The 15029-nt window shown below is 52.0% G+C and overlaps 1 protein-coding gene across 1 annotated transcript in view; it reads right to left on the bottom strand.

The window, feature by feature from the left end:
* The window catches only part of FAM178B (family with sequence similarity 178 member B), an 86840-nt gene that overhangs the window by 30126 nt on the left and 41685 nt on the right, over nucleotides 1–15029 (bottom strand). The window contains exons 8-10 of the mRNA XM_082746874.1: nucleotides 8824–8917; nucleotides 8358–8534; nucleotides 7978–8075 (exon numbers count right to left, since the gene is read on the bottom strand). Coding sequence (XP_082603000.1) covers nucleotides 7978–8075; nucleotides 8358–8534; nucleotides 8824–8917 — 369 coding nt within the window. The remainder of the gene's footprint in view (nucleotides 1–7977; nucleotides 8076–8357; nucleotides 8535–8823; nucleotides 8918–15029) is intronic.

Here is a 15029-nt window from a genome sequence, read left to right as displayed (position 1 = left end):
CAGCTGGGTCTCTCGTTTCCTCTCAGACTGTCATTATGGTTTGTTGAGATCTTCTGGGATCTTCCATTCTCTGTCAGCTGTATTCAGGTCATGTGTGAGTCTGACTATTGTTCCATTAATGGCCTCCGTGGAGACACTGGGTCTTCCCTGACCAACCTGTCAGTTAAGACAAGACTCTGGGTGCCTGGACTCTGCTGGCCAGCCGCACCTAACCACGAGGAGCCCAGCTACTTCAGTATCAATCACCCGGCCCACACTTCTCACCTTGTCCTCAGGATTGGATGGTAGTCTGTAACAAGCGCCTTATAAAAAACCAGACAGCCCTCTCCAGAGTACTATTCTGGCTGGCCTGTCAAAACATAAATGAGGCTAGTCTGGTATGATTTATTCTTAGGAATCCTAGAAAGCAGAGCTTCCTTTGCTGTGTATGTGCTGGCAAACCATCCCTGGGGAATGAGTTGGGGGGCACCTCAAGCCCGCCATGCTCCTTCTGCACCCTCCCTCCCCACTTCTGGAGGTCTCTGTGAACTCGAGGGACCCTGTCTGTTCCTCTCCCAGGACTGACAGGGGACACCCTTGTACCACAGGGGACTTAACCCTCCGCACCCCCTTCAGCAGAGCGGGAGACCGCCCCTGCTGTCTCCTCCTGTGCTGTCTTAGGCTTCAATTCCCTTTGATCAATAGTGGAGTCCTGATGAAAGATTATGCTCCTCGACAAAGAGAAGAGAAGCAAAATAGAAATTATGTAGTGTTGTTCTCTCTTCATCAGGGTCAATATTTCACTGCCAGCCTTAAACAGCATTCCTTGCTTCATAAACAACTACGCGGAAGTCCCTCCTCTGGGCCTCCGTGTTCCCCACTGGGTCTAACACTGGTCTGTGCCGTTTGTCCATCTGCCTTGTTTCTGCGTCCTACTTTCCATCTTCTGCATCTTTCAAAATCCGAGATCATGCTTGAACTCTGGCTGCAGTCCCTGTGACCTTCAGATACTTCCCCCTTTTGCCTTACTGGGTTCATCTGCAATCTGCATTCAAAGTGTGACCACACCCCATCTCTGAGCCTGCCTGAGCCATCTTTCTGTTTGAAATTGGCTACTAAAAACCCAACTCTATGCTCTTTGAGATTTGCTGTCCAGAAGCAATTGTTTCACTCATTGCATGAGTCCCTCCTCAGTGCCAGGCTCCAAGGCCCCCCGGGAGCAAAGTCACAGCTCCTCCCTCACGAAGCTCACAGCCCAAGGGGTGAGCCAAGGGTGCTGACAATCAATGCCTGTATCAAGAGGTTTCTCAGGAGAGTTGCCTTGGTCTGAGCCTCATCTTGAGGGCGAGGAAATCCAGGCAAAGAGGAGGAGAGGGATAAGGGAAGATAGAACTGATGCTGAGAGGCTCTGAGACAAATCCTGAGTTAGGGTGGCAGGAGCAGGGGAGCCTGCCAAGGACGCTGGGCAGGAGGATAAGGTAGGATTGGAAAAGAAGGCACAGAGGCCTAGTATGCCACTGTTTGAATTTCATCCTGAGGACCAAAGCCTGAGGGATTTTAATAGAGCAAAAGAAGGACTTGGCCAGCTGTGCATCTTAAGGGAGGTGATAACTGCTAGACACAGCAAGCATGGGTCAGATGGAGGACAGCCTGGAGGAGGTGGCAGTCCAGGGGGTAGATTTACGTAGATGCCAGAGCTGGAACTGTGGGAGGGTAATGGGAGAGGTGGCTATTGTTGGGGAGGAGGAGATGGAGGGGGACAGGAGGTGACCCCAGACTCCCAGGCTTCAGGCAGTAGGCAGGTGCTGATACCTGGAGATACCAGGAGAAGGTGGTCCTCCTTGGAAGGTGGTGACTTCTATTCCGCACATGCTAAACCAGAAATACTTGTCTATGCAGATCTGGCGCTTAGCAGAAAAATCTGGCCAAAGGTATTGACTTGGGAGCCCCTGGCATGTGCCTGGAGCTGCAGCCATGGAGAGGAAGAGATAGTGTCTCCCAGGTCGAGTTTCCCAAGAGGTGGACTCTGAAGCAGAGGGGAGCATGCTGGGAGAAGGGGAGACAGGTGTTCTTGGGATGACCTCCTACAGGGAAGAAGGAAGCAGGTATGTGCCAAAGGGAAAAGCCTGGCTGAAACGCAGTCACAGCAAAGCGCTTTGGCTGACCCTGCAAGGACCTCTGGGGCTGGCAAAGTCCTTCAGAGACATCCCAGATCGAGGCAGAGGGGCAGGCCTTTCTGTCCCCAGCACTGGGCTGTTCCTAAGGAAGGCACCTAACGTCAGATAAGGGGATGGTGTTCAGCAAAGGGAATTCCTGGGGTAGGCTGGCAGGGTGACACTCCATAGCTGGGGAGGAGGCACCAGATCCTGAAGCGGGACCATATGGACAGAGCACCGCAGTGCCCAGCCTGGAAAGCTCCCTAGACTGCGCAGAGGGACCACAGGGGAGGCACTGGGGCAAAATTCCTGGGCAAACTGAGGCTTGAGGAGCTATGGAGAAAGGAACTGGGTGACGGCAACTGAGAAGGATGGGCCAAAGAAGGGGAGGGGAGTCGGGCGGGAGAATGATACTGTATAGCCAAGAAAGAAAATGATAAGATTATTCCTGGGGAAAGTCCAGTAGGTCAGGGGTGATAACGCAGTTTGGCTAGAGTGCCAGATGAGGTGAGTCTCCTCTACTCCTAGCTCTTTAGGTCACTCCTACCACCCCTTACATGCGTACCCACTCATAAAGGCAAGGCAGATCCTCTTCAGCCATAACCCCTCACTCTCCTGGCCTCATCAGGACCCACTTTTTCTCTGTTGTCCTCTCAGCTCCAGCATGGCCTCTCGACCCCTAGACCTAATCTTCGTCTTGCCTCTTGTCCCTCTGGATTTTGAGACCTTCTAAAATTTGGATGGTTTTTGGACCATGGCTGCCTCCTTCTAGAATGTTCTGGCCTTGCCCACCCCCAGAGCCTGAGATGTCTGTTTTCTCAGGGGAGAACTCTGTCCAACACTCTGAGCTCTGAAGAATCCACCATGTGTCCAGGGTGGGCAGGGTTCGGGGTGCCTGTTTTGGATGAATGGAGTAAAGGGAGACCAGGGAAGGGAAGCTTAGAGGGGCAGGAGGGGCTGGAGGAGGGGGTCAGCAGCAGAACTGCTATCCTAAGGTGGGAGACACACGAGTGCATGTATTTGCAGAGGAAGAGACACCAGCGACTAAAAAGTGAAAGGGATAGGAATAAGGGGCGTCTGCAGAAGGTTTGGAAGGGGCAGGACTGCTGGGGTCCTGAGTATGGGAGGTGGGGCCAGGAGAAAAGCAAGGAGGTGAGTTGTGGGTTCACTTGGTGTATGGGTGGCTGGCACTCAGACAGTAGAGAAAGAAGGGGCAGAGCCGTTTGCTGAGGTAGAGATTTCAGCAGTGGGAAACAGGGTGACATCCAGAATCCACTGAGGGCCACAGGAGGCTGGCCAGCCATTCAGAGTGGGTCCTGGTCAGCCAGAAGGGATCAGGGGACCACGTAGGGACAGGCCACGTGTGGTGGCACATAGCAAAGGAACTGTGGTGGAGCAAGGAGCCAGGACATGAAGGCAGCAGAGGCAGATGGACTGGGAGACAACGAACTGGTTGTTTAGGGCCCGCACCAAAAGATGCATCAATAGGCGTTGGGGCATGACTCCCCGCTAAGGTGTAGCCCTTGGCCCTGCCCAGAGGGGAGTGAGCAGCCCCACCGCAGCAGCTTGGAACACAAAGGAAAATGAGAAGGACTTGGGGAACACTATGGGGTGCCTGCACGTGCCATGGCCCTTATTCCCAGGGTGCAAAGATCTGAAGCCTCTGAAGTCCACCTTCTCCCCTAGACTCTCGCACTTGGACTTGGGGAGTCAGCTGCTCCTTGCTGGCCAGAATCTGGCTGATCCGGCAGCCTGCTCAAGCTGGTTTCATCTTCCCCTCTACTTTGGAGGCTGCAGTTTAAACAGCATCCCCGGGATATTTAATAAACATTCGCAGGTGGTGAAGGAGGCGGTCCTAGAGCCTGCGCACATCAGCTTTTGGTGGAGTGAGAGCCCTCAGCCTCTGTCCTCCCGCTAAAGGGGCTCCTGGAAGTGGCTGCAGGGCTTCACTCAGAACATACACTGGAGACCCTGCACAGAGGCTGGAAGGGCAAGCCCCCCCAACGCCTGCCTGTCCCCCCTCCCCCAGCTCCCTGGAGCTACCCCAGAGGGGCCAGAGTCCCCAGAGAGACTCTCTTCCAAGGGAAAGTCTTCCCACTGGCCTCATTTCAAACAGTCTGCTCTTGTATTTACTTTCATTTCTCTCGGTCGAGCTCAAGTGTGCCTTCAATTTACAGTGCCTCCCTGAAATCTCGGTCACCAAGGTCGGGGTGGGGGTGGGGGGAGGAGGTGCTTCACACAAATGCTGGTGGAAGTTCTTGCTTTGTGCTTAACCAGTGAGTAGATGAAGAATGTGACAGAATGTACAACAGTACGCCCTCCTTCCTGGGGTCAGTCTGGGCACTGAGCCCAGTGGGGCAGCCACCAACTAGGGCAGAACAGGCCGCCAACAAGCTCCTCCAACATGGCCACCACAGGGAGCATGGGCTGGGGAGTGGGGGTTGGCTGGTAAAGGACCACAGCGAGACTGTAAAAAAGAATTAGAAGCGCTTTCTGACCCCATTTGGAACGACTGCCAAAACATACCTTGAAATGAAAAGAAGGGGGAGGAGAACAGGCACAAGAAGCCCTGAGGGGAAATGGAGGCAAGCTAGGTGGCTGGTAGGGGGAGGGGCACATTTCCAGTAAGTACTCCTGGTGTGTTTTGAATTTTGTTCTATTTGAATGTTTTATCTATTTAGAAAAGTAAGATAAAGTTTCTAGACAGATAGAGAAATAAATAAATAATACCCATCCCTCTTTCTTAGCAAGGAGTGTGGCAGGAATTATCACCCTAGCTGAAGTGACTGTTTGAAACTGACTGGGGGCCTCAGTCAGTTAAGCATCTGCTTTGGGTTCTGCTCATGATTCAGGGTCCTGAGATCGGGCCCTGTGTCAGCCTTTCTGCTCAGCGGTGAGTCTGAATCTCCCTTTCCTTCTCCCTCTGTGATCCCTCTCACTCTCTTTCAGATAAATAAAATCGTTAAAAAAAAAAAAAAAAGTGAGACCAGAGTGTTCCATTATATTCACGCCTGGCATTTAAGGAACATTTAGTGGGGGTGCTGGAGTTACAAAGACACCCTGGAAAGAATGGATCCTTGGAATCAACTGTACTCGATTAACAGATGAACGACATCATAAATTTAGGATATGTTGAAGGGAGTCTCAAATCTGCTAGGAAAGGTGGATTATGAAGAGAGAGAGAAAAAAAAAAGGTTGGTGTTGACCTCGCTGGCTCTTCAGAGGTGGAAAAAATAAAGTTACATCCTCATCTCTTATCTTCAAAGAATAGATTCCAGATGGGATTAAGGACCAATAGTAACAAAGTTAACGTAAGCACTGAGAGAAAGTGAACATAGTATTTTTGTGATCTTGGGATGGGGAAGGCTTTTCTTTTCAACACAGCTTCAGTGAGAATCAATTCTCTATACCATCCACATAACTCTTCTGTAAAGCAACATCTATTCTAAAATAAAACTTAGAAAAACCCAAAACCTCAGTTCAACGAAAGATATCACACACGGTTTAAAAAGGATGTGCAAAAAAAAAAAAAAAAAAAGGTATATACACTTAGAAGAAAATACAGTGCTGAAACATATAGAATAAGCAACTACCAATATGTTAATAAGATTAACGCCCCACAGAAAAATGGGCAAGAAGTATCAAGATATAATTTACAATAAGAGAAACACAAAAGGCCAATGAACATATAAAAAGATTCTCAACTTCACTGGGAGTCCGAGAAATAAAAATCAGAACCACAGGATCACATTTTTCACTTACCAGATTGACTAAAACTTAAGAACAAAACTGAGAATGCACAGTGGAGAAACAGACATTTTCATGTCCATTGGCGGTATTATTAATTAATACAGCTTTCGTTAGAGGCCAAATTTTAAATGTATATACCTTAGGACTGCAATTTCACTTCAAAGAGTTTATCCTATAGAAATATTTACATAGATGTACAAAGCGTGTACCCTGGTTGTATGTATACCTGGGAACACTACACGGCTATGAAAATTAATGAGGTTCATCATACACATACATATATGTATGTAGACATATACATACATGTATATATAAATACATGAAAGTGAGACTGACAGGGGCTCCTGGCTCATTCGGTAGAGCAAGCAACTCTTGATCTCAGGGTGGTGAGCTCAAGCACCATGTTGGGCATGGAGCTTACTTTAAAAGAAAAAGAAAGGAAGAAAGGAAGATAAGCAAGTACCAATAATGTGGCCTGTCGGGAGCACATGGGAAATTGGGGTGGGACAACATGGGCCCTGGAGGTTTGGACTTGGCCTGAAGTAAGGCAGACACACGATAATCCCATATATCCATAGAGCAGACAGACTTCGAGGGGGGAGACAGAATGCCACTGCCAACATCCATCCAGGTGAGAGACGGGTCATGAAAGCAGGAGCAGGTGGGACAGAGGTGGCTGAGACCCAGACAGGGATCTGTTTTCACTGAGCTAACATGGACAGGCAACCACAAACAGGATTTGGGATTTGGAACTCAGAATGGACAGGATTTAGGATGAACGGGCATAACGGACTGGGGATGGGAGAGACCTCTGAGCCTACAATTTCTGACTCTGCGACACAGCGGACTAGCTGTTTGGGGCTGAGCAGGGAACCTGGAGGCAGAGGTCAGCCTCTTCCGATCCTATGGCAAGACTTCCCACATGTCTGGGCTTAATGCAGATGGCACCCACTGAGGCACTGCTTTAGTGTTCACACCTAAAGGCCTCAGACAGAGCTTCTGGAAGCCCAGTTCTTTCAAATAAAGAGCAACAACTCCCTTTCAGGACTGTGGAGAGGCCTCCTCTCTTTATTCACAGACAAGAGACTGAATTCTCCATCTCAGGACTGAAGCTCAGCATGACTGCACCCACTGGGTCCTGGGATATAGGTCTGAATGGAGTGCCCAGCCTGCTTCCAGAAGCTGCCTCTGGGGAGGGAGGTGCAGGGGAATGGCCCCCGTGGATAGGGTTACCAAGAAGGTGGCTGTGAAGCCTGGGAAGCTGGGGGTCTTCCTGGAAGGTCCTAGGATGGGCCCGGTTGCAAGGGTGAGGAGGGCCATCATTCTAAGTGAAAAGAGAGGATTGATGAGGAATGGTCTGCTCTGGGAAGGGCAAGGAATTCACTTTGGCTGTAGCCTATAAAATGAAGGAAGGAAGGAGGGGAGGAGAGACTGGGTGGAGCCAGGTCCAGTGACTGGGTCTCACCCTTGGGGGAGCAGAGCGCTGAGTTCATTCACCTTGTTCATTCATTTGAAAAGGATGAACAGACTGCCAAGAGCCCGTCAGGTACTATTCTAGATGCTGGGAGATATGGCAGTGACTCCACTAAGGGACCTGCTCTCCTGGAGGTAACATGGAAGAAAGGCACCAAAAACAAGGAACAAACAGTAAGATAAATTTCTGGCAGCAAGCCAGGCTGTGCAGAAAACAAAGCAGAATGATGAGTTGAGGGTTTGGGAGAGGGGTTGGGGAGGAGGGATTAGGGGACACAATGCAACTGAGGTCTGAGGGACAAGAAGGAACCCTCTACCAAGGGCTGGCAAGCGGCAGGCAGTGGGAAGGAAGGGGGGGCGTTGCTGCAGTCAGAAGCTAATTGTATAAGGCAATTGTTTTGCTAATAAGACCATGTTAAGAAAATTAGGCTTTTTTCCTTTCGTAATGAACTCATTAGTGAGTTGTATTTTTAGTTCCTTCTCCTGGGTGTTAGAGATCAGGCAGGAGGGGGAGGTTTGTTGGGACTGATGGGGAGGATTATGGACCCCCACACCCCACCGTGTCCCAGGGGAAGGGATGAGCTTCAGAGGGAGGAGGCAGGGGTGGAGCAGCACCCACCTGCTTCGAGAGGTCACGTCCATGAAGAACTGCACGAGGGCCAGCAGGTTGTGGTGGTGATCTGACACCTTGCTCAGGGTACAGCACAGTGGCTGGAGCTGTGGGGATGGCAGGAAGCAAGGTGGGCTGCAGGAGGGCGCGCCTTCCACCCTTTGCTCTCTTAGGGTGGAAGCCAGAGACTAAGGGGCAAGGGGGGTGGCGGTCACAGAGGCCAGGGACTGGTGAGAATGTTCCCTGGCCTCCTGGTGACCTCCAAGCCTGCTATTCCCATGTGCGACTTCAGTCCCTAGTGACAAGGCTGTGGGAGGACATTAAAGAGGAGGCTCAGGACATTAAAGAGGAGGCTAGGGCTTGGGCTTTGGCTTGGGGGTTCATGGTACCTGCCCGGGCCACTCATGGATGTTCTCCAGGAGCAGAAGCAGAAGCTGCTGAAGATCGGTCTTGGGTAGCAGGCGGAGCCCCACATCTAGGCCAGCTCGGCACAGGAGCTCAATCAGGCCCAAGAGCTCCCCATCAGTGTAGGCCGTTGGCTGGGCTAGGGCACACAGTGCCAGGAACTGGAGCGGAGAGAGAGCTAGGACAGGGAGGGCCTCCCTTGGGGGCCCAGCAGGGCAGGAGGGGATGGCTCTGTGAGCCCCGTGTCTGGGCTGTGCAGTGGCTGAGAAAAACAAGCAGCGAAGCCCAGAGTCAAGCCCCCCATGGGGTACTCGGGTGGCAGGCCCAGTTGTGGGGACTGTGGGCTTTCGATTGCATCAGTACTGGCACCCGCCATGTGCTCAGTGGTACTGACCACGTGCACCTGCCCAGCAGGTCTGGAAAGTGAACAGAAGTGTGTGTCTGACTAACCTTATAGATGTAGCTCAGGCTAAGGTCCAAGGCAGTCTCTGGGGGGTTGTCCTGCTGCTGACTCCAGCTCAGGTTGATGTCATTTTTAAGCACTCTAAGGTAAGACAAAAACAAAAGGAAGGACATGAGAGGAGGTGGACGCAAGGGGAGAACTGAGGCGGGCGGGGGGGGGGGTGGTGCTGCACAAGAGCAGGGAGCCTGTGGATGGCCCATGCAGCCTGGGACACTCATGCCCTGTGTGCACAGGTCCTCTACTGCAGCATAACAAATCACCCCAACACACAGAGGCTTAAAAACAAGTATTTATTATGTCATACAGCTTCTGAGAGTCAGGAATCTGGGAGCGGCTTAGCTGGGAGGCCAGGGCTCAGGGTTTCTTGGGACATTGCCTCCAAAATGTTGGGGGTGGGTCTGCTATCATGTCAGGACGGAATGGGCTGGAGTCACTGCTTCCAAGCTCACTCATGTGCCTGCCAGCAGGCTTCCAGGTCCTTACACAGGGAGTCAGGGGTTGGGGGGCTCTCCACAGGCTTCCTCAACCCCACGGCAGCTTCTGCCAAAGTGAGTGATCTGAGAGAGGGGAGAATGAGAGACAGAAGCCACAGCCTTTATAAGCTGGTCTTGGAGGTGACATCCCCATCACTTCTGCTGATCTCTACGGTCTGCACAGGCCATCCAGACTCCGTGTGGGAGTGAGAGCCACACGGGGGAGGAATGCCAGAAGGTGGGGAACCCTGGGGGCTGGCTCTCCACTGCTGCCATTCCAGCCAGGCCCCTGGATTTTCTTCTCAGGAACTCAAAGACTAGAAAATCCTACTCCATTGCCCCGAAAGAGTCTTCCTCAAGAAATTTCTTTGTTGGGCGCCTGGGTGGCTCAGTCGGTGAAGTGAGGGCCTGAAGTCAGTGAAGTGAAGCTGCCTTCAGCTCAGGTCATGATCCCAGGGTCCTGGGATTGAGCCCCACATCCGCTCCCTGCTCGGCAGGGAGCGTGCTTCTGCCTCTGCCTGCTATTCTCCCTACTTGTGCTTGCTCTCTGTCTCTCTCTCTCTCTCCCCCTCACTCTCTCTGCGTCAAATAAATAAAATCTTAAAAAAAAAGAAAAAAGAAAAAAAGAATAGCCTTTGTCCATAGCAGTATAGTGACTCTTTGCATGTGTAGAAAAGTATGCCACGTGGTAGCTTATGTGGGGGCCAGTTTCCAATGTCAGCCAGTAATATGGGGAAATTTGGAGTAGAAATGATTTTTGAGAACCCCTCCACAGGTCTCACACTAACATGCTGTCTAGCGACACGGCTAGTTTTGCCCAGTGCAAGACAAATCTGGTTGAGCTCAGAGGAAGTTAGAGCTTAGAGTCATAGGAAAACAACAACAACAACACCTCTTTAAAGACTAGAGTCACACTCAGAGTGGCAAGGGCCTTCTGGTGGGAGGGCCATCAGGGGATAGCAGAGCTGCACCACACTTGCACAAACTTCCCAGATGTCCGCTCGCTGGACAGAAGACAGTAGCATCCGTCTCACTAAATGATTCTCTCTCTGGTCCAGTGTACACTGCTGATTGTTGAACACTGTTGAGGTGAGTTTACGACAAGGCTCTGTGTGCCGTCTCATCCACTTCTCCACTCTTACCAACTGGCCTGGAGCTCCCGAGAACAGCGGGCTCTCCACAAACGAAGGTATGGAGTACAGCAACCTTGCTGACCAGGGCAGCCTTGAGGGTAGCCACCTGACTGCTGACAAAGGGGCAGCCCTCCGTTCCAGCAGGCTCCAGGAAGACTCTCTGGTCTTCTTTACTTAACACTGGTGCTGCTTCTCAGAGGGGAAGGAGGAGAAATCCATCTCCAGGCACTAGGGGAATTGGTGACCACGCACAGAAGTCAGGGCGGGGGCAGTGGTTAGGACTGGGCTCGGCCATTCTTCCAGAGTTCAGCCTTTATTAGGGCCAGGGAATGGGTAAGGCTGCATGTGCACATCTGGGCACCTGCTGGGTCCGTGTCCGTGCAGGAGGGGTGTTCTGGTCTGCTCCAGCCTGAGAGCAGGCGTAGGGGCCAGAAGCTCGAGTGGGAACACATTCAGACTTCCCCAAGGGTGGGGGCGGGCACAGAACTGACTGTGACTCCGCTGAAGAGGAATGGGCTTTCCGACAGGCTGGTGCTGCCAGAGGCAGCAGGAGTGTGGAAAACGTGAGCTGGGAGGGAAGTGTGTCTGTGGCAAGTGGAGAGGCTCGACAGACTCCCAGTGCGTGCTCCAGCATTTCCAGTGCCGCCTCTCCTTGGGCACAGCAGGCAATGTAATGGGGTCCTCTGTCCCTTCCCTTTCCGAGGCTCTGAGGAACCACTTCATCGGACCAGCTGCATCTGTGACTGCTATTCTGGGATGTGGCATCCACTGATGCCCAGGCCTCCATCTCCACACTCCGAGCGGGAGGCCCCAGAGCACAGGCCTTCACAGCCTAGCCACCCCGTGCCCCTCCTGGACTTCGCAGGTTAAGAACAAGGAGACGGTCCCACCACTGGACTCCATTGACAAAGCACTTTTTCTGTCCCAGCCCTGCCCCTCAGCCCCAACCTATAGCTGGCTGGGTTTGGGCTCAGCCTGTGGCCAACACCCGGGAGCTGGAGGTTGGGTTATGATGACACTGTTCTACACTCACAAGTAATCTTAAGAGGGGTATGTCACTGACCTCTACCCCCATTTCTAGATTCGTTTTCCCCAAGGGTTGAAAACCGTACTAAGTTACAGTCTGTAGGGTACACTGACATTCTCAGCAGGGGTATGGTAAGACAGGCGGATGATCACAGCACCTCTGTAACCGTGAGCCATCCTCAAGGCACTCAGGGATCGGGCCCCCACCCTGCAGGCAATGCTCTCCCCTGGGCTTGTACTGCTGAACCAGACTGGACCTGTCCAGGCCCTACGAGCCAAGGTCAATGCTGCGAAGGCAAATCGATGCTGAGCTAATGGGAAGGGAAAGAAGTACATTTTACCTGGGTCAGATTACAGTGTCCTGAGATGGCCACTGACCAGCCTCCCCCACACTGGATAGGATACCCTTTCAATGGATTAACTGTCATGGAGTTACCCCTTTGGCCTCTGCACCAGACTGCCCTTTCAGAGAACAGAGTAGATGGAGGTTCCCAGCACCTGCCTGGGCTTTTGTAAGCTGGGAGCAGCCTGGGAGCAGCCTTTGAAGACCAGCTGTTGGTGACCAAGGGCCTTCCCCATCTTCCAAGGTGAGACGGGAGCCGGTGATGGAGACTGTCTGCGCAGCCGTGCAGCACAACCCCCTCAAGCTCTCCCCTCTGCTTCCTGGTCGGGTGTTCGGCTCTGGTCTCTCTTTTGCCCTTTTGCCCCCAGAGATCCTCCTGATTCCTCTCTCCCCAGTCTCGTCACTGGGCAGAGGGCTACTGTGTTTGCAATGAGGTGGACATCGCATGGTCCAGCGGGAGAAAGACTGCATCGTTTAAAAGGAGACCTTGGGGGCGCCTGGGTGGCTCAGTGGTTTGGGCTGCTGCCTTTGGCTCGGGTCATGATCTCAGGGTCCTGGGATCGAGCCCCGCATCGGGCTCCCTGCTCCGCAGGAAGCCTGCTTCCCTCTCTCTCTCTCTCTGCCTGCCTCTCTGCCTACTTGTGATCTCCGTCTTTCAAATAAATAAATAAAATCTTTAAAAAATAAAAATAAAAAAAAAATAAAAGGAGACCTTGAAGCATTCGATGAGATGGTGATGGGTTTCAAGGAAATCTGAGATTAAGAACAAATGGTGAAAGAAAGACAGTCTTTCCCACAGTCATTAAAAAGACAGCCCAGCTGTGGGGCCACGTGCAGCGATATCTCTACCCCTCATTTCCAACCTTGGTCAATGTGAGGGCTCTGTGGGTGCCCTGAAGGGGCCCCAGAGGATCCCTAGATCAGGACATCCCCAGAAGTCTGCAGAGTGGTGAGTGACATGGAGCCAGCTGGCATGGGATGAACTTGAGCTTGGTCAGGAACAGGATGAGGAAGACAGTGGGGAGAAGGCAGCCTGCTCTGATGTTCCTTTTGTGGTCCATGTGTCTATGAAGGATTCCATTTCCCCGGTGGAGGAGATGCCAGAATGTTCCCAGATCTTCCTGAGCAGTTAGAAGAGCTCTCTTCCAACCCTATGACTTCCAGAGCCTCCCCAACTGCAGAGGCCAGCGAGCAGCCCGGGTAACTCACCCAGGCATCTCTGCTACCTCACATCTCGGGGAGGGCACTGGAAGGGTCTCCAGGATGTGTTTGTGTTTCAAAAAGAGGCTGTGTTCAGGGGGCGCCTGGGTGGCTCAGTGGGTTAAGCCACTGCCTTGGGCTCAGGTCATGATCTCAAGATACTGGGATCGAGTCCCTCATCGGGCTCTCTGCTCAGCAGGGAGCCTGCTTCTCTCTCTCTCTCTCTCTGCCAGCCTCTCTACCTACCTGTGATCTCTGTCAAATAAATAAATAAAATCTTAAAAAAAAAAAAAAAAAAGAGGCTGTGTTCAGGCAGAAAGACCTCCACAGGGCCACAATAAGCAAGTCAGCCCTGAAGCCATCGGCCAGGTCCTCTGGGCTGGTTCTGAGGCCTCTCCGGGGAATCGCGGCCAACAACATGAGGCCCAAGGGAAGAGGGAGGGTGTCCAAATGGCACGTCTGGTGATGTGACTGACCACGCAGCTCTGACGACACTCTGGGACCACGTGGGTTTGCCTTCCTCTCACACAGGGCAAATTGCCTGGTTGAGCTGGAAGTTTGCATGCCAGGCTTTGTGTTCCCAAGAATCTGAGGTGGCAGATTTACACAGCCATTGTTCTGATGCCCACCTGTGCACCCCCAACCCCCACCATGGCCTCCAGAGAGGATGGATTTGTCCCGGACGACGCACAAGGAGCAGGAAGCCATGGAATCCTGGGGGAAGGGAGAAGGGCGGGGGAGAAAGTGGCGCTTTGCAGGGTGTGGAGTAAATTGGGTGGTTATAAGCCTCTGTCTGCGGTGGCACCTCTCACTTTCCAGGTGGACACCAAGTGCTCATCAGGACAGTTAGAAATAGCTCTTCCAAACCCCACAGGCTCCTCAGCCCCCCTCCTACCTGCATTTATTTTTCTAAGTGTAATTCTTCCCTGACTCCTTCTAGAAGGCGGTGTGATTGAAGCTCTGTGTTGGGGAAGAGGCAAGTGGCTTATTACACCAGATGTGGAGCTCTGCGGGAAGGGAGAGGGGCAGGAGCAAGGCAGGAGCGAGGCAGGCTGGCACATGCGTGGGGTATTTATAGCTGAGCAAGTGTGGTTTGGTCTGGTTTGGTTTGGCAGACTATTACTAAACACAGTCGTGGAACAGGTTCTTATGAAAGTGTTGGCCTTCCCTGTTCAGGAACACCCGCCTGTCCGCCACAGCAAGGAAAAGGGTCCCTGCACCTCCTGGGGCCCAAAGATTTGTCACCAGGACGGGGGTGCTGTGCTCCCATGTAACATCCTGTCCAGGGCTCTAAACACTCTGTTAAATCTTCTCAAAGAATCATCAAGAGAGAGTTTGAATGTAATATAATTTGTAGAACAAGTTTACAATATGTAACACTTTTATAACCTAGACCTAATCACTGTCCACCCAACAACAGTCATTTACATATTGTATGGCTCTGTTCCTAGAGGGCAGGGACAATGGGCATGCAAATTAGTACCCATCCCCCAACCCAGCCCAGTGCACAAAGGGGGCACCCACAAAACAAATGTGCCATTGTGGAAATTACATGCAAGATTGTGCCTTGCTGGCCATGAGTTGTTATTAGGTAATGGGCCAAAATTGAGGCTTGGAGGTAGACCAGAGAGATTGGGACATGTCCTGGAAGAGGAGGAGCAGGGAGGGCTCTGAGTCACTGAGGGGCAGGAAAAGATGTCAGCCCAAGCAGCAGGACCCACCCCTGCCTTGTTCTTCCGTCTCCCGAAGCTGGGAGCAGGGTCAATTACCGGAACGTTTGCCATTCATGGTGTGAGGCCCATATCCACAGGTACTCGTGTGTGGTTGTTCTAGAATCCCTCAGAGGGCTTCAGCATGGGGGCTAAGAGCCCAAGTCTGGGAAATTTTTTTTACTCCCCCCAAATGCACACAATTTCAAATACTAATCAGAGAGAATCTTCCATTTTTCTAACTCACAATGCTTATGGAGTTGAGGATACAGACCACAAACAATAATAAGATGGATAGTTTTGTACAAC

Source organism: Mustela nivalis (genome assembly GCF_964662115.1).
Source record: "Mustela nivalis genome assembly, chromosome: 8".
Classification (NCBI taxonomy): domain Eukaryota; kingdom Metazoa; phylum Chordata; class Mammalia; order Carnivora; family Mustelidae; genus Mustela; species Mustela nivalis.
This window is presented reverse-complemented; position numbering and strand designations above follow the sequence as displayed.